Source organism: Oncorhynchus mykiss, chromosome 5, assembly GCF_057628025.1.
Source record: "Oncorhynchus mykiss isolate SJ-2025 chromosome 5, ASM5762802v1, whole genome shotgun sequence".
Classification (NCBI taxonomy): Eukaryota; Metazoa; Chordata; class Actinopteri; order Salmoniformes; family Salmonidae; genus Oncorhynchus; species Oncorhynchus mykiss.
In genome coordinates, this window is record NC_143026.1 from 38,258,496 (window position 1) to 38,276,722 (window position 18,227).

At 43.9% G+C, this 18,227-nt stretch overlaps 3 protein-coding genes and 1 long non-coding RNA gene across 15 annotated transcripts; 2 read left to right on the plus strand and 2 right to left on the minus strand.

Annotated features, from left to right (window-relative positions):
• Positions 1-369: 369 nt before the first annotated feature.
• Positions 370-1,272, minus strand: gal3st1b (galactose-3-O-sulfotransferase 1b). The gene is made up of 2 exons (XM_090236671.1): positions 1,036-1,272; positions 370-711 (listed from the first exon to the last, which is right to left on the minus strand). Exons 1-2 carry the CDS (start codon positions 1,270-1,272, stop codon positions 370-372), a joined length of 579 nt encoding a protein of 192 aa, XP_090092797.1.
• A 6,241-nt stretch (positions 1,273-7,513) lies between these two features.
• LOC149983266 (uncharacterized) lies at positions 7,514-12,903 on the plus strand. The gene is made up of 2 exons (XR_016496429.1): positions 7,514-7,842; positions 11,794-12,903. It is a non-coding gene; the product is annotated as an uncharacterized LOC149983266 (long non-coding RNA).
• A 100-nt stretch (positions 12,904-13,003) lies between these two features.
• srsf9 (serine and arginine rich splicing factor 9) lies at positions 13,004-16,673 on the plus strand. Of its 12 annotated transcripts, none has more exons than XM_021602741.3 (5): positions 13,004-13,518; positions 14,543-14,722; positions 14,908-15,089; positions 15,628-15,800; positions 15,920-16,673. In XM_021602741.3, exons 2-5 carry the CDS (start codon positions 14,565-14,567, stop codon positions 16,151-16,153), a joined length of 747 nt encoding a protein of 248 aa, XP_021458416.1. In that variant the 5' UTR covers positions 13,004-13,518; positions 14,543-14,564; the 3' UTR covers positions 16,154-16,673. The 12 variants fall into 12 exon arrangements, with proteins under 12 accessions (XP_021458416.1, XP_021458415.1, XP_021458420.1 ...); XM_021602740.3 differs by having other exon boundaries at positions 13,063-13,518; positions 14,256-14,722; XM_021602745.3 differs by having other exon boundaries at positions 13,074-13,518; positions 14,546-14,722.
• A 172-nt stretch (positions 16,674-16,845) lies between these two features.
• On the minus strand, positions 16,846-18,126 carry triap1 (TP53 regulated inhibitor of apoptosis 1). Its single transcript, XM_021602749.3, has 2 exons — positions 17,797-18,126; positions 16,846-17,495 (listed from the first exon to the last, which is right to left on the minus strand). Exons 1-2 carry the CDS (start codon positions 17,941-17,943, stop codon positions 17,418-17,420), a joined length of 225 nt encoding a protein of 74 aa, XP_021458424.1. The 5' UTR covers positions 17,944-18,126; the 3' UTR covers positions 16,846-17,417.
• Between the last annotated feature and the right edge of the window lie 101 nt (positions 18,127-18,227).

The window sequence follows — 18,227 nt, forward strand, 5'->3', positions numbered from 1 at the left end:
CGCTCATTTATATGCCTTAATCTACTAAATAACACACATTTGGCATCTTCAGTATGAGAGGAGGGGAAAAGGATGTCATGCAGGCTTCAAGAGCCAAACTCTGAGAGTAGTTTTCAGATTTTGAAAAAAATATAAACAATTCTGAGAATAAATTAAACATCTTAGATGTCTGTAATCAGCTCATGGCTGTTATACATACATCAATGCAATAAGACAACATTGCATTAGGAGTAAGTCATTTATATTTATGTGCTCAGCCAAGTTGTTTAATCCAAGCTGTTCCATAAATCAGTTTGTAGCTTGGATAGTGTGCTTTAAGCAACCCCATAATCGTGTGAGCCACAGATTGAACCCTAGCTCTGACAGTCACTATATTTCAGGTGTGAGCATTTTCCGACAGAGTTCCCTGTATTTGGAGCCAATATTTTGTAACCCAGGATGGAGTTCTCTCAGACTGGCTGCCAGGGAAGCAGATCGCTGTCCCGAATCATCCCAGCCTCCACTGCTCTGACTCCCACCCTCAATGCACATGGCCATCTCTGCATGCCTCATCCTCAGCTCTCTCACATCCTGCTCTATCCGTATCTGCTGGTACGCCTCCACCTTGGCCCAGAATGTAGAGTTAAAATGCTGGCAGAGCCTCCTGTCAGCCCTGTTCCACTCCAGGGCCTTGGCCCTCAGCTCAAATCCAAAGTCAAAGAAGAGCAGGTTCTTGAGGTAGAATTAGTTGTAGCTCTCTGGGGTGTAGCTCCCTGGGCTCCCGAGTGGCACAGCGGTCTAAGGCACTGCATCTCAGTGCTAGAGGCATCACTACAGACCCTGGTTTGATTCCAGGCTGTATCACAACCGGACGCGATTGGGAGTCCCATAGGGTGGTGCACAATTGGCCCAGTGTCATCCGGGTTAGGGTTTGGCCGGGGTAGGCTCTGATTGTAAATAAGAATTTGTTCTTAACTGACTTGCCTAGTTAAATAGGAAGGATGACTCAAACAGCTCTGATGGGTCTTGTAGGATGGTGACATTGGCAGTGTCTACTGAGAGAAGCTTTGCCACCTCATGCCCATCAAAGCCCATGTGGTTACATTTGATGTTGAAACATGCCCCAGGCTGGTAGTCTTTGACCTGGGAGCAAAGGAAGGGGGATGGGTAGAAGAAGTAATTGTGTCCATCAAGAAAGGCACTTTTTAATCTGTAGTTCTCGCCGAAGCGGAAGAGGATGTTGAGTAATGTATTGCTGGCAGTCTTGTGGGGCTTCCTGAACATGATGTTCATCGTGGGCACCCACTCCCCCGACAGACTTGTTCAGATGTCAATTCAATATCTATTCCACATTAAAATGACGTGGAAACAACATTGATTTAAGCAGTGTGTGACCAGCGGGATGTTTGCATAGCAAACGTTTAGAGGAAAATTGTTCCACTCCCATAGACAATGATGATGAAGATTTATAAAGGTCAAGATACAGAAAGCAAGCAAAGCAAAACATATCAATTTGCACCCTTGAGACTCGGTTCAGCTGTCAGTCTTTTTTAAGCAGGTAGGGGTTTGTATTTGTCACTCCTTTTTTATTAAATGTTTTGAGTACACAATTGTATGAAACAAGAACTTTGTTTGCATTTCTTTTTCATTTCAACTTTGAAAGGTAACTGACACAAAGTTACATATTCATACATACATACACACACACGTATATATATATATATACGTATATATATATATATATATATATATCAGTGCCTTGCGAAAGTATTCGGCCCCCTTGAACTTTGCGACCTTTTGCCACATTTCAGGCTTCAAACATAAAGATATAAAACTGTATTTTTTTGTGAAGAATCAACAACAAGTGGGACACAATCATGAAGTGGAACGACATTTATTGGATATTTCAAACTTTTTTAACAAATCAAAAACTGAAAAATTGGGCGTGCAAAATTATTCAGCCCCTTTACTTTCAGTGCAGCAAACTCTCTCCAGAAGTTCAGTGAGGATCTCTGAATGATCCAATGTTGACCTAAATGACTAATGATGATAAATACAATCCACCTGTGTGTAATCAAGTCTCCGTATAAATGCACCTGCACTGTGATAGTCTCAGAGGTCCGTCAAAAGCGCAGAGAGCATCATGAAGAACAAGGAACACACCAGGCAGGTCCGAGATACTGTTGTGAAGAAGTTTAAAGCCAGATTTGGATACAAAAAGATTTCCCAAGCTTTAAACATCCCAAGGAGCACTGTGCAAGCGATAATATTGAAATGGAAGGAGTATCAGACCACTGCAAATCTACCAAGACCTGGCCGTCCCTCTAAACTTTCAGCTCATACAAGGAGAAGACTGATCAGAGATGCAGCCAAGAGGCCCATGATCACTCTGGATGAACTGCAGAGATCTACAGCTGAGGTGGGAGACTCTGTCCATAGGACAACAATCAGTCGTATATTGCACAAATCTGGCCTTTATGGAAGAGTGGCAAGAAGAAAGCCATTTCTTAAAGATATCCATAAAAAGTGTTGTTTAAAGTTTGCCACAAGCCACCTGGGAGACACACCAAACATGTGGAAGAAGGTGCTCTGGTCAGATGAAACCAAAATTGAACTTTTTGGCATAAAAGCAACACAGCTGAACACACCATCCCCACTGTCAAACATGGTGGTGGCAGCATCATGGTTTGGGCCTGCTTTTCTTCAGCAGGGACAGGGAAGATGGTTAAAATTGATGGGAAGATGGATGGAGCCAAATACAGGACCATTCTGGAAGAAAACCTGATGGACGGAGATTTGTCTTCCAACAAGACAATGATCCAAAACATAAAGCAAAATCTACAATGGAATGGTTCAAAAATAAACATATCCAGGTGTTAGAATGGCCAAGTCAAAGTCCAGACCTGAATCCAATCGAGAATCTGTGGAAAGAACTGAAAACTGCTGTTCACAAATGCTCTCCATCCAACCTCACTGAGCTCGAGCTGTTTTGCAAGGAGGAATGGGAAAAAATGTCAGTCTCTCAATGTGCAAAACTGATAGAGACATACCCCAAGCGACTTACAGCTGTAATCGCAGCAAAAGGTGGCGCTACAAAGTATTAACTTAAGGGGGCTGAATAATTTTGCACGCCCAATATTTCAGTTTTTGATTTGTTAAAAAAGTTTGAAATATCCAATAAATGTCGTTCCACTTCATGATTGTGTCCCACTTGTTGTTGATTCTTCACAAAAAAATACAGTTTTATATCTTTATGTTTGAAGCCTGAAATGTGGCAAAAGGTCGCAAAGTTCAAGGGGGGCGAATACTTTCGCAAGGCACTGTATATTTATACACATAGCTCATATATTATACAGCGCCAAACTTATCCGCTTGACTCAAGTCATTGCACGCACCCCTGTTCGAACAGGAAGCACCCTACCCCCAGCCATAAACTGCCAGTTTCAGTCCCTACCTCACGATCCCCTGACACATAAATACCTTCTTGCATAAACACACACACTCCATCCCCCCTCTACTGGTCGGGTGCCCAGAGCAGAAGGCTCTGCTGTGCACCATAGGGGCTCCTGCTCTGGCTGGAGCAGGTCCGCCTCCAACCCTTTGGGACCAGTCAGAAGACCACCACGACAAGACTCCACCTACATTATTCTATGTATAAAAACTGTTGTAACCTTTGTTTAGGCCCTTTTTCAGCTAACTCCATTTTGAGTTATATGAATCAGGTCCGTGCACGTTAAAACTGCAGGGCAAGATATCTTTTGACTCAATAAACTGCCTTTTTGTTACAACTGAAATCCACTCTGTCCAGAGTCCATGATTTGGTCTCACTCTCCTGTAAGTAAATTATCAACAGAGTGCAGAGTACCAGCCAGTTAGCAGGTTTTGGTAAGCTGCCAATGACCATCAGCAGCATCAGCGCTTGGAGAAGCCTAATTACTGTGACTAAATGGTCACGTGGAATTTGACTGTCATCATGACTCGTGACCGCCCACCGTAACAGCCCTAGTGTAGGATCTCATCTTCACTTTGCATATTTATGAGTCCCATTTCTGCATGTCACCATTTAACCCAGATTAACAGAATTCTTAAAACCTGTTGCACAGATGGGTCATTCCGCCAATAGAGTGTGTTTTGCGTTCCAGTGATATTTTATATAGAAATTGTGCACCAATATAGAATTTTAAAAGACTGTTCAATTAAATTAATTTAATTATAATATAAAACACATGGAACTTGCTAAAGTGCCAAAAATCTGCATTTTGACATGTCCTACATCATGTTTTTCTGACTTCTAGGAAGATTGTAACCCACTTAACCCCAACATTTCCCAAGTTTTCACCATAATTGGTAAGCCCTAGTTATTTCGTTGCTTTGACAGTCATTTTCTGATGATTATTATTTATTTGTAATTAGCGATTAATAAATTGGTGTCCCTCATTTTAAGGTGAACCCTGTTAAGTCAACTGAACTCTCGTTTTAATATGGTGAAACTATTCCTTTTTAAATATTTGTTTCAAAAGAAACATTGAACATCTAATAGTCAAATCATAGTGTAAAATAAGGGGAGCTGGTTTTACTCTTTTTGACATTTTCCTGTGTTTTGTGGTAGATAACTGAGAGCGCGGGAAATAACGTGTCAACCCTGTTACACATAGATAGATGGACTACAAATAACAAGTTAGACAAATGTGTTATAAGCTTGCATCATTTGAATGCCCCTCCCTGTTGCACACAACATGTTTCCATTCCCCCTGTCTTGGGTGACTTAGGATGAAAATGTCACGCCCTGACCTTAGAGATCCTGTTTATGTCTCTATTTTGGTTTGGTCAGGGTGTGAGTTGGGGTGGGTATTTTATACTCTTTTATTTGTATTTCTATGTTTTGGCCGGGTAGGGTTCTCAATCAGGGACAGCTGTCTATCGTTGTCTCTGATTGAGAACCATACTTAGGTAGCCATTTTTTCCACCTGTCTTTGTGGGAAGTTGACTTTGTTTAGGGCACATAGCCTTTAGCTTCACGGTTTGTTTTTGTAGTGTTTATTGTTTTGCATTTTCCAAATAAAGAGAAAATGTACACTCACCACGCTGCACCTTGGTCCTCTTCTTTTAACGGCCGTGACAGAACTTCCCACCACAAACGGACCAAGCAGAGTGGTAAGGAGGAATGGACGTGGGAGGACATTTTGAATGGCAAGGGATCCTGGACGTGTGGAGGAGATCCTGGCCGGGAAGGATCGCCTGCACTGGGAGCACGTAGAAGCAGAGAGGAAGGCGAAGGCAGCAGCTAAAGCAGAGCGGCAGCATTATGAGGGAACACGGCTAGCAAGGAAGCCCGAGAGGCAGCCCCCCAAAATCCTTTTTGGGGGGGCACACGGGGAGTGTGGCAGAGTCAGGATTCAGACCTGAGCCAACTCCCCGTGCTTACCGTGGCGAGCATGTGACTGGTCAGGCACCGTGCTATGGGGTGATGCGCACGGTGTCTCGGTTGAGCATTCACAGGCCAGTGTGCTCTGTGCCAGCATCCCGCATTTGCCGGCTGGAAGCGGGCATCCAGCCAGAACGGGTTGTGCAAGCTCTGCGCTCGAGACCGCCAGTGCCCCTCCACTGCCCAGTGTATCCAGTGCCTCTGCCAAGAACTAAGCCTCTTGTATGTCTCCCCAGCCTGGTGAGTCATGTGCCTGCTCCCAGAGCCAGGCCTCCTGTGTGTCTCTCCACTCCAGTGATGATCCATGGCACGAAGCCTCCAGTGATGATCCATGGAGTGATGATCCATGGCACGAGGCCTCCAACGACGGCCTCTAGTCCGAAGCCTCCAGCGACGGCCTCTAGTCCGGAGCCTCCAGCGACGGCCTCTAGTCCGGAGCCTCCAGCGACGTCCTTCAGTCGGTCTACAGTCCGCAGCCTCCAGAGACGGCCTCCAGTCCGCAGCCTCCAGAGACGGCCTCCAGTCCGGAGCCTCCAGAGACTGCCCGCAGCGAGGGTGCCCAGTCCGGTGCCCAGATTTTTGTAGTATGTTCCAGTCATTGGCAGCAGAGAACTGGAAGGAGAGGCAGCCAAAGTAAGAATTGGTTTTGGGAGTGACCAGAGAGATATACCTGCTGGAGCGCGTGCTACAGGTGGGTGCTGCTATGGTGACCAGCGAGCTGAGATAAGGGGGGACTTTACCTAGCAGGGTCTTGTAGATGACCTGGAGCCAGTGGGTTTGGAAACGAATATGAAGCGATGGCCAGCCAACGAGAGCGTACAGGTCGCAGTGGTGGGTAGTATATGGGGCTTTGGTGACAAAACGGATGGCACTGTGATAGACTGCATCCACTTTATTGAGTAGGGTATTGGAGGGTATTTTGTAAATGACATCGCCGAAGTTGACGATTGGTAGGATGGTCAGTTTTACAAGGGTATGTTTGGCAGCATGAGAGAAGGATGCTTTGTTGCGAAATAAGAAGCCAATTCTAGATTTAACTTTGGATTGGAGATGTTTGATGTGAGTCTGGAAGGAGAGTTTACAGTCTAACCAGACTCCTAGGTATTTGTAGTTGTGCACAGTCAGAGCTGTCCAGAGTAGTGATGTTGGACAGGCGGGCAGGTGCAGGCACCGATCGGTTGAAGAGCATGCATTTAGTTTTACTTGTATGTAAGAGCAATTGGAGGCCACGGAATGAGAGTTGTATGGGATTGAAGCTCGCCTGGAAGGTTGTTAACACAGTGTCCAAAGAAGGGCCAGAAGTATATAGAATGGTGTTGTCTGCGTAGAGGTGGATCAGAGACTCACCAGCAGCAAGAGCGACATCATTGATGTATACAGAGAAGAGAGTCAGTCCAAGAATTGAACCCTGTGGCACCCCCATAGACTGCCAGAGGCCCGGACAACAGACCATCCGATTTGACACACTGAACTCTATCAGAGAGGTACTTGGTGAACCAGCAGAGGCAATCTTTTGAGAAACCAAGGCTGTCGAGTCTGCGGTGATTGACAGAGTCGAAAGCCTTGGCCAGGTCAATGAATACGGCTGCACAGTATTGTTTTTTTTTACCCCCCTTTACTCCCCAATTTCCTGGTATCCAATTGTTAGTAATTACTATCTTGTCTCATCGCTACAACTCGGGAGAGACGAAGGTCGAAAGCCATGCATCCTCCGAAACACAACCCAACCAAGCCGCACTGTTTCTTAACACTGCGTGCATCCAACCCGGAAGCCATTATTTTTATTTAACCAAGCAAGTCAGTTAAGAACACATTCTTATTTTACAATGATGGCCTACCCTGGCCAACCCCTAACTTGGACGACATTGGGCCAATTTTTCCCCGCCCCACGCGCCTCCCAATTGCAGCCGGTTTTGACACAGCCTGGAATTGATTCAGGGTCTGTAGTAACGCCTCTAGCACTGAGATGCAGTGCGTTAGACCACTGCGCCACTTGGGAACTGAAAAGAAAAACAATCTAGGAGCCTCATGGTTTTCACCCCCTTCCATAGATTTACACAGAATTATGACAACTCCCGGAGGCCGTCCTCCAGCCTATCAGAGCTCTTGCAGCATGAATTGACATGTTGTCCACCCAATCAAAGGATCAGAGAATTAATCTAGTAAAGCATAAACTACAGCTAGCTAGCACTGCAGTGTATACAATGTGGTGAGTAGTTGACTCAAAGAGGGAGAAAGACAATAGTTTAACAGTTTTGAACACATTAATTTATTCCAAAATGAAGGAGAAGCAAGAGAGAATGTCATTATTTTCACTTACTTAGCTAGCAAATGCAGCTAGCTAGTTTAGCCTACTGAAACACCCTCCTCAGAGGGATGCTATGTTAACTAGCTGGCTATGACTTTCCAACACGACACTGGAATTCATTCAAGTCAAGGTAAGCTTTTGGTATTACTGCCACCAGGGCCGCCGGTGTAACTGCGTACTGACTGTACACTAACGTTACTGCACGATTGTAGCGTTAGTTATATTAACTATGCTGACTATGACATTAGTTTAGCTAATACGATGACAACGATGTGGGATGTTATTGGAGGTTTGACTTGGAAAGGTTGTTTCGCCTGGTCACATACAGCTGATTTGTTGTGCATTGAAGTCCACAACGGAAGATAACGTGGCTGTTATGAGAGTGAACTCTGTTTACGCGTGATCAGGGGTGTATTCATTCCGCCGATTCTGTTGAAAAACGTTTCTTAAACGGAACAACACGGGGATACACATACCTGAATTTGTCCAATAGAATCTCTCGTTTGCAACTGTTGGACTAATGATTACACCCTATATCAGCTAGATGCAGGCAAGAGTGTGCACCTACATTGTAAACTTTCATTCATAGGCTAGATTGTAGCAACCTCATGATGGGTATAGGGAAAATTCGAGTATTATGTACATTGAACTGGGTGAAAGGAATATGAATGAGAGTCATCCAATATGCTATAATAGAAATTAGGCAATTTCTCAGAAAATCGTCCTCCCTCATCTTAAACGGCACTGAGCGCCACTGTGTGTAACCTATACTATATGCCTCAAAGGGAATCTTGAAGGTGTCTTCTTTTTTAAAAATGTTATTATTATTATTGTACCGTAGCCATATGTTTGTTGAACACACATTTGTCATTTGTGAATCATGGCGTTGTAAATATATACAGGCAACTGCCAAAATAATGGAACACTTGTGTAGATGAGGGACACAAAGTATATAGAAAGCAGGTTCTTCCACACAGGTGTGGTTCCTGAGTTGATTAAGCAATTAACATCCCATCATGCGTAGGCTTGAAGATTGAATTAAGATGAGACAACTCAAGGAATCTCAGACAGTTCATCCAGGATTAATAATTCTCTAATACATAAATGGAAGGGTTCTGCTTCAACAAACACTTTGACAAGTTTTACATGGCTTATATACTGTCAACTCACACTTAATGTACTTTTTGATGTGGTGGGCACAGAACCACCCTCGGTAGTCAGTTATAGCCGGTATAGGCTAGGAGCCAACATGCTCAACAACTCAAGTTTCTTTACTGGCTGAAATAGCCTCCCTTCTAGGATACTTTTCTCAATGTCTTTAAATCAAATAACATTTTATTTGTCACATACACATGGTTAGCAGATGTTAATGCGAGTGTAGCGAAATGCTTGTGCTTCTAGTTCCGACAATGCAGTAATATCCAACAAGTAATCTAACCTAACAATTTCACAACAACTACCTTATACACACGTGTAAAAGAATGAATAAGAATATGTACATAAAAAAATATATGAATGAGTGATGGTATAGAATGGCATAGTCAAGATGCAGTGGAAGGTATAGAGTACAGTATATACATATGAGATGAGTAATGTAGGGTATGTAAACATATAAAAGTGCCATTGTTTAAAGTGGCTAGTGATGCATTACATCAAGATGCAGTAGATGGTATAGAGTACAGTATATACATGAGATGAGTAATGTAGTGTATGTAAACCTTATATGAAGTGGCATTGTTTAAAGTGGCTAGTGATACATTTATTACATACATTTTTCCATTATTAAAGTGGCTGGAGTTGAGTCAGTATGTTGGCAGCAGTCACTCAATGTTAATGATGGCTATTTAACAGTCTGATGGCCTTGAGAGATAAGCTGTTTTTCAGTCTCTCGGTCCCTGCTTTGATGCACCTGTTCTGACCTTCTGGATGATAGTGGGGTGAACAGGCAGCGGCTCAGGTGGTTGTTGTTCCTGATTATCTTTTTGGCCTTCCTGTGACATCGGGTGGTGTAGGTGTCCTGGAGGGCAGGTAGTTTGCCCCCGGTGATGCGTTGTGCAGACCTCACTACCCTCTGGAGAGCCTTACGGTTATGGGCGGAGCAGTTGCCGTACCAGGCGGTGATACAGCCTGACAGGATGCTCTCGATTGTGCATCTGTAAAAGTTTTGGAGTGTTTTTGGTGACAAGCCAAATTTCTTCGGCCTCCTGAGGTTGAAGAGGCGCTGCTGCACCGTCTTCACCACGATGTCTGTGTGGGTGGACCATTTCAGTTTGTCCGTGATGTGTACTCCATGGAACTTAACTTTCTACCCTCTCCACTACTGTCCCGTCGATGTGGATAGGGGGGTGCTCCCTCTGCTGTTTCCTGAAGTCCACAATCATCTCCTTTGTTTTGTTGTGTGTGAGGTTATTGTCCTGACACCACACTCCGAGGGCCCTCACCTCCTCCCTGTAGGCCGTCTCGTCGTTGTTGGTAATCAAGCCTACCACTGTAGTGTTGTCTGCAAACTTGATGATTGAGTTGGAGGCGTGCATGGCCACGCAGTCGTGGGTGAACCGGGAGTACAAGAGAGGGCTGAGAACGCACCCTTGTGGGGCCCCAGTGTTGAGGATCAGCGGGGTAGAGATGTTGTTACCTACCCTCACCACCTGGGGGGCGGCCCGTCAGGAAGTCCAGGACCCAGTTGCACAGGGCGGGGTCGAGATCCAGGGTCTCGAGCTTGATGACGAGTTTGAAGGGTACTATGGTGTTAAATGCTGAATGCTTACATGCTAAATGCTTTACTGCTCAGAATAAGTAGAGCTCTCTTCCAGAGGAATCCCTCAGCATTGTGGCCCTTTCTAAGAATAGCACAGAGCAGAAGTGAAGGGTTAAAACTCACAGTATCTGACATAAAGTACTTGAGATCTCTATATGGATATACACTGAGTGTACAAAACATTATATTGAGTTGCACCCCCTCCCCCATTTTGCCCTCAGAGCAGTCTCAAATCGTCAGGGCATAGACTCTACAAAGTGTCGAAAGCATTCCATAGGGATTCTGGGCCACGTTGACTCAAATTCTTCCCACAGTTGGCTGGATGTCCTTCAGGTGATGGACTATTCTTGATACACACAGGAAACTGTTCCGCATGTAAAACCCAGCAGCGCTGCAGATCTTAACTCAAATCGGTGCGCCTGGCACCTACTACCATACCCCGTTCAAAGGCACTTAAATATTTTGTCTTTCCCATTCACCCTCTGAATGGCACACATACACAATCCATGCCTCAAGGCTTAAACATTCTTCTCCCCTTCATTTACAAGGACATCAATAAGGGATCATAGCTTTCACCTGAATTCACTTGGAAAGTCTGCATCATGGAAGAGCAGGTGTGCATAACTGCATTAGAAATTAAGTATATATATTGCTACAAATCTCGATCTTCAGGGGCATGTATAAAAATGCTGGGCAGGCCATTATTTTGGCTACCATGGCTATACCCCCATATGATGACAATACCCCATCCACAGGGCACGAGTGGTTACTGAATGGTTTGATGAGCATGAAAACTATGTAAAGCATATGCCGTGGCCGTCCTCAATCACCACATTTCAACCCAATTGAACACTTATGGGGGATTCTGGAGTGGTGCCTGAGACAGCGTTTTCCACCACCATCAAATGATGGAATTTCTCGTGGAAGAATTGCATCACATCCCTCCAATAGAGTTCCAGACACTTAGAGAATCTTTGCCAAGGTGCATTGAAGCTGTTGTGGCTTGTGGTGGCCCAACGCTCTATTAAGACACTTTATGTTGGTGTTACCTTTATCTAGTGAATACCATGCCTGCAAGACACTGTTATACATCAAGGCTCATGGGGTTATATCCTGCCTGTTTGGCCCTGTCTGGGGGTGTCATCAGATGGGGCCACAGTGTCTCCTGACCCCTCCTGTCTCAGCCTCCAGTATTTATGCTGCAGTAGTTTGTGTCGGGGGGCTAGGGTCAGTCTGTTACATCTGGAGTATTTCTCCTGTCTTATCCGGTGTCCTGTGTGAATTTAAGTATGCTCTCTCTAATTCTCTCTTTCTCTCTCTGAGGACCTGAGCCCTAGGACCATGCCTCCGGACTACCTGGCATGATGACTCCTTGCTGTCCCCAGTCCACCTGGCCATGCTGCTGCTCCAATTTCAACTGTTCTGCCTGCGGCTATGGAACCCTGACCTGTTCACCGGACGTGCTACCTGTCCCAGACCTGTTGTTTTCAACTCTCTAGAGACAGCAGGAGCGGTAGAGATACTCTCAATGATCGGCTATGAAAAGCCAACTGACATTACTCCTGATGTGCTGACCTGTTGCACCTTCGACAACTACTGTGATTATTATTATTTGACCATGTTGGTCATTTATGAACATTTGAACATCAAAGCCATGTTCTGTTGTAATCTCCACCTGGCACAGCCAGAAGAGGACTGGCCACCCCTCATAGCCTGGTTCCTCTCTAGGTTTCCTCCTAGGTTTTGGCCTTTTTAGGGCGTTTTTCCTAACCACCGTGCTTCTACACCTGCATTGCTTGCTGTTTGGGGTTTTAGGCTGGATTTCTGTACAGCACTTTGAGATATCAGCTGATGTAAGAAGGGCTATATAAATAAATTTGATTTCATTTCATATTATACATAATATTCACCCTCTATAACAACTGTGATAACGAAAAGGCTGCAATGTTATTTAAAAAATCCTTTATCAAGGGAGACAAATCACATAAACCTTATTGATACAAATTAAATGAGATTGACCTGATAGGGCAGTAATACTCTTTAAATGCTCTGTTCTGAGAGTTGCCCCTCTGCCTATTCCTAAAAAATCAGACCTCCCATACACATGCACACATCTCTGTCGTGGAAGCATTTAGATGTCAGATTAGATGTGTCCCACAGCATGACAGCGGTGACACTGAAATGTTTTGGCACCTTCTTCTGTTGGCCTCCCTCCTCATCTCTATGGTTCAATGTTCCACAATGCAGCAGAACCTCAACTCACTCTGACATGCCATCACTGAAGCTATATCAGAAAAATGGACAGAAAAATGGAAACACACAAAAGGTCTTGAGTAATCCAGTCAGTGAGATTAACATGACATTGGGTAAATTCTGACATGTTTGACAATCTTGTTGACTGTCCTTGCATCCATAAATTCTTCTAACTGTAAATTCATTTGAGAGTGATTTATTCGCCAGCCCCATCCAACCCTCAGGTTACCAAACAAAGTCACAGGGTCAGACTGTTGAAATTAGATTGTGCCTTGCCTCCAAATGGAAGATTGTATTGATAAGCCTATGCAAATAGTTTTCTGTCTCAAAAGTGGGCGCGTATTTCTGACGTAGAGAACCAGCGACAGCTCAATTTTTTAGAAATTAAACAGTAACATGCAAAACATAAACAGCTCACATAAACATTCATAACCGATCAAAGTAGCTCTTGCTATTTACGCTTTAACATTGAAGAGGAGAGTAGACTTTAGCGTTAGCATTTCTGACGCGACTGCTCGAGCTGACTTCCTGCATTGAGGAAGCGACTGCTAGATAGAGTATCTTTCATAAATTACACTGAGGTATGTCTGAAAATAAAATAAAAATGTATAGCAAGTAATTCGCTACTCATAAACGACCAAAATACCTGTTGCTATTTACACTTTAAAATTGAGGAGTGTAGACTTCAGCGTTAGTATTTCTGACGTAGATATCGAGCGACAGCTCGAGCTGACTTCCTGCATTGTTGAAGCACTGCTTGATAGCGTTCCAGTATTTTACATAAATTACACTGAGGTATGTCCATTTTTTTTTTATAGCAAATCATTCGCTACTCAAACGATCAATGTACCTGTTGCTATTTACACTTTACAATTGAAAAGGAGAGTAGACTTTAGCGTTAGTATTTCTGACGTAGAGATCAAACGACCGCCCGAGCTGACTTCCTGCATTGAGGAAGAGACTGCTAGATAGCGATCCCGCCCGTATTTTACATAAATTACAGTGAGGTATGTCTGAAATTTTATAGCAAATAATTTGCTACTCATAAACATTCATGACCGATCGATGTACCTGTTGCTATTTACACTTTAAAACGGAAGAGCATAGTAGACAGCGTTAACTAGCTAACGTTAGCCTAGCTAGCAAGGATGAAATCAGAGGGCTAACGTTTGCTAACTAACTACTGTATCGAACGTTACCTAGTCAATCGCTTTGTCACAGGAGGCTGGTGGCACATTTGAGGAGGACGGGCTCATGGTAATGCATGGAGTGGAATCAGTGTGGAATGTTATTAAATACATGAAACACACCTTGAAGTGCCAGCCCTCTTTGCTGTCTGTTTAGCTAACTGTAGCCCGCCTCTTTGCTACGAAGCCTAGCTATCGAAGTGGTTTGTAAATTATAGGCTACGTCACTTTGAGGGAAGGTCAGTAGTACTAGCTAGCTAGCTACTAATTAGTGTATGTTCAAACGACTTCTGATGGCTATATGGTTTGAGTCTAAGGCATTCATCATTATCCTGTGTTTTAAAGCTTTCAGACTGGTCCAAGGTGCTGTGCAGATTGTCTTGAACTCAACATGTAACGTTACTGCTACTACTACTCCTGCTCCACAAAGATTCTAGATTTTTCCTAATTAAAGCATTAGAAGAGAATGGACAAATGTGGATTGGGACTAAGATTAGGATACGGATTCTAGATTTCTGAGGGTAAATTTAAAGCATTAGAAGAGGATGGATTAGGATACGGCTCACCTCCACCTTTGTTCTTGGAATGGATCAATGAGTTTGAAGCCTGCAGGTGCCTTCGGTTTATTTTAGCAGGGCCTATCCAATACCAACAATGACTGATGGAAGGATCTACGTGGGAAATCTTCCAATGGACGTCCAGGAGAGGGACATAGAGGATCTCTTCTTCAAATATGGAAAAATTCGGGATATCGAACTAAAGAATAACAGGGGAACCATCCCTTTTGCTTTTGTTCGCTTCGAAGATCCACGGTGAGTTCCTGGAGTGATCTAGTGTGTGTACACATCCAATCACAATACCCGGCTGTTTGGCAAGGTGTTCTCCTGATTTTAGTAACATCGCCTGGGACTGACCTCAGTGAATGGATGGAGAAGGCGTTGACAAGTGTATATCCCTTAGGCAAGTAAGTAAGGAGTTCTGTGCTCTCTTCTCTTAGGGATGCAGAAGATGCTGTCTATGGAAGGAATGGATATGGATTCGGTGACTCCAAGCTTCGTGTAGAATACCCTCGCTCCTCTGGCGCCAAATTTAGTGGCCCTATGGGAGGCGAAGGAGGGGGTCCTAAGGGGAGGTTTGGGCCTCCAACTCGGAGATCTGAGTTCCGGGTGATAGTGACTGGTAGGTGGACGTTCTGAGTCGTAGGCAGTTGTTTTTGTCTCTCTCTCTTGGCGGACTGGAGGTCAAAGGGACTAAGTGAAGGTCAAGTCAGCTGCCCAAAACAAACAGGAACAAAACAGTAAAAGCTCTAACTGATCATGTTGACTGCATATACCCAAACACCGGCCATAGTGACTGGTAGGTGTATGTTTTATCATTCATTTTTGTTTTACCCATTGGTAGTTCTCTATTGTATCTGTGTTGTATGTCCTCTTATATAGCTAGACATTCCTATTTCTTAGGTTTCAATCTGGCAGTCAGATCATATGCCACTTTTTTTCTTTCAAATCAAGGTAAAATATAAGTTGAGAGACTGACAGTATTTGCATACTTATAGTGTCCCTCAAAGCTTTGCATGAAAATGTAGACACAAATGTGAATTGGAGATATGCCACTTGAAACAGGTCTATAATAATCTGTAGCTGTACTTTTCCACTCCAATAAGCATTATGCAGACTTAGCAGCTTCTTGTATGACAATGTGCTGTCTCCCCTCCCAGGCTTGCCCCCATCAGGGAGCTGGCAGGATCTTAAAGACCACATGCGTGAGGCAGGGGATGTGTGTTTCGCCGACGTGCAGCGGGATGGTGAAGGGGTGGTGGAGTTTGTCCGTCGGGAGGACATGGAGTATGCCCTGCGCAGACTGGACAGGACTGAGTTCCGCTCCCATCAGGTGAGTACACCTCGCCACAGCAAAACGTCTCAAATAGGAGTGCATTTGCGAGTTACAAGCTTATTCAAGCCCATGACGGAAGATTGTCTCCTCAGTCATTTGCTCTGTATGTCCTACAGGGGGAGATGGCAAACATTCGTGTCCATGGAGAACATGGTGCCAGTTATGGTCGCTCGCAGTCCCGTTCCAGATCCCCCCGGGGGCGTGGCTACTCACCACCTCCTTACAAAAGCAGAGGGTCCCCTCCACAGCGCTACCAGTCACCTCCACGGCGCCATGTGTCCCGCCATAGCCCCCCAGCGAGGCGACACCCAGTAACACACCACAGCCCACCCCCACGCCACTATCGGTAGACCAGCCAGCCATTCACAAGAGGGCACTGATGATTAGGGGCAGTTTAATTATGTTTTGTTTATACCAGTTCTCCTCCCTGACACACACAAATAATTGTCCCCCTTTTGCTTGCTATGTGCATTCCATGGTCAGTCACCCCTGCCTTCTTGTTGGCCTTAATATGGTTGATTTATTTTCCTGTTGATTGATGTAAACTTCAGTTCCCTGTGTCAGCGCACTGTATTGAGCTGAGTTCTGATGTCTGGTGAGACCATTTGTTAACTTGTCAATTTACTGGTCTTGCTGCTCTAGGTCACGTATGAACATGATCCATTTGTGATGAACACTGCCCTGAGTGTGACTCTCAACAAAAACTAAATGTGAACATCTGCCTGCAATGTCTATTTTTAAATGAATTGTAAGTGTGGACCTCCAAGTGTCTGTATACCTTTTGGAAATTGTTTGATTGTAATCTGCTGGTAAACCTGAAATCCTTAAATTTGTTTTATTTTAAATAAATGTCAAACTTTTTAATCAGTTCATTCCTTCCCCTCTCAATGTTTTGGTAACCTGTGGTGGCTGAATTCAAGATCATTTTGTTTTTCAAACCAAACACCTGCACTCAATGGGTTGTCACGTTGCAGATTGGGTTTCATGCTATACTTTTTGTCATTTCTGGTCCATCCTCAGAGCTGAAAATATGAATTGGTAGTAATGAAACATGATTATTCTATTTATTGCTTTGTCAATGTATATGTTAATCACATTACATTGCATCACTGAACTAAACACATTCCAGGAAAAAAAATTAACTTGGAACAGAGACCCACAAAACTTCTAATCTTGTACAGTATGAACCAAGTCCAATGCATCCACATTGATGCCCTCTTCAGTTGTCTTGAGGGACATTATGCCAGGACACTAAGACATTGACAATTCCAGAATTTAAAAAGTTCAATAAAACTCTTTGCAAAGCATCATCATTTTATAATGATCATCTGAAGTGCCCACCACATTCATCTTGTGACCATGGATGTTTATTGGTCTGACCCAAATGTCTGGATTCATAGGTTCCTTTTGTAATCAATACCCAAAATCCAATCCCAATTGTCATTCAGCACTTTGGATCCTTCATATGAATGCTCTTTAGTCTCCACACGAGGACAACGACCTCAAACAAAACCCAATTCAAGCTAAATTGGTGGACACCCTGTTCATGTTCCATTGCATGCCCAGTAAGCGATGCCAGTGAGTCACAAGGCAACTTTGTTGGGGAGATCCATCTCATCTGTCACCTTTCTCTTTATTTGGGCCCATGAATTCTACGCCATCAATGGGAATGTCCTTTTCTTTTATGGCCTTCTGCAAATACAAGCACACCATGTGTAGCTAACATTAGATTAGATACATGCATCTGACGTTTAAAAAGACAGCCTATTGTCCTCTCAATCCATTATCATGAAGTGAGTATATTTACATTCATATATTGGAAATAGATGCCCTGTGTTTCAGTCCTGTGAAGAAGACTTCTGTGGCCTGACAGCTGACACATTGGTGTTGCATCATTTTGGTTAGCTAACAGTACGTGGTACAGCAGTTATCAATGCGTGGTGATGAGGAACAGATAGCTAACATACGTCCGTGTTTGATATCATGTATTTACCTGGACACAATGCTGATATTTCTTGAACATTTCGGTACAGGGATCACCGCTTCGATCTCCCTTCAAGAATTTCTCAGCAAACCAACGGTTAAAGCACTGGTCATATTCCCGTTTTAGGTCAGTGCAGCCCTCTCCAACACTATTCATCTTCAATGCGGAATAACCATAGACCGTATGAGAATAACAAATACTGAAAGAATAAAGATAACGATTAATTATTGAATTTATTGCAAGCAAAATTCTCTTCCGCACAGTTCTCTTGACTTCCCTTGAACCATATGATCTGTTTAGCCAGACACCATTGCGTACTTTGATGGCGTAATAAACAAGCGACACATTGTTAAAGCAACAGCACACTTTGGCTACAGGCAAACAATTTTACACCAAAGACCGCACAGAGTGAAACGAATTAAACCAAACTTTGTACAATG

Bases quoted from the DNA above. Each gene is read 5' to 3' on its own strand.
- srsf9 (XM_021602741.3), top strand. From the start codon at position 14,565: ATGACTGATGGAAGGATCTACGTGGGAAATCTTCCAATGGACGTCCAG. The intron at 14,723-14,907 runs GTGAGTTCCTGG...CTCTTCTCTTAG, and splicing joins GTTCGCTTCGAAGATCCACG to GGATGCAGAAGATGCTGTCT. The intron at 15,090-15,627 runs GTAGGTGGACGT...CTCCCCTCCCAG, and splicing joins GTTCCGGGTGATAGTGACTG to GCTTGCCCCCATCAGGGAGC.
- triap1 (XM_021602749.3), bottom strand. From the start codon at position 17,943: ATGAATAGTGTTGGAGAGGGCTGCACTGACCTAAAACGGGAATATGAC. The intron at 17,496-17,796 runs GTAAATACATGA...TTGTATTTGCAG, and splicing joins AATATCAGCATTGTGTCCAG to AAGGCCATAAAAGAAAAGGA.
- gal3st1b (XM_090236671.1), bottom strand. From the start codon at position 1,272: ATGAACATCATGTTCAGGAAGCCCCACAAGACTGCCAGCAATACATTA. The intron at 712-1,035 runs GTAGACACTGCC...TTCTACCTCAAG, and splicing joins AGGTGGCAAAGCTTCTCTCA to AACCTGCTCTTCTTTGACTT.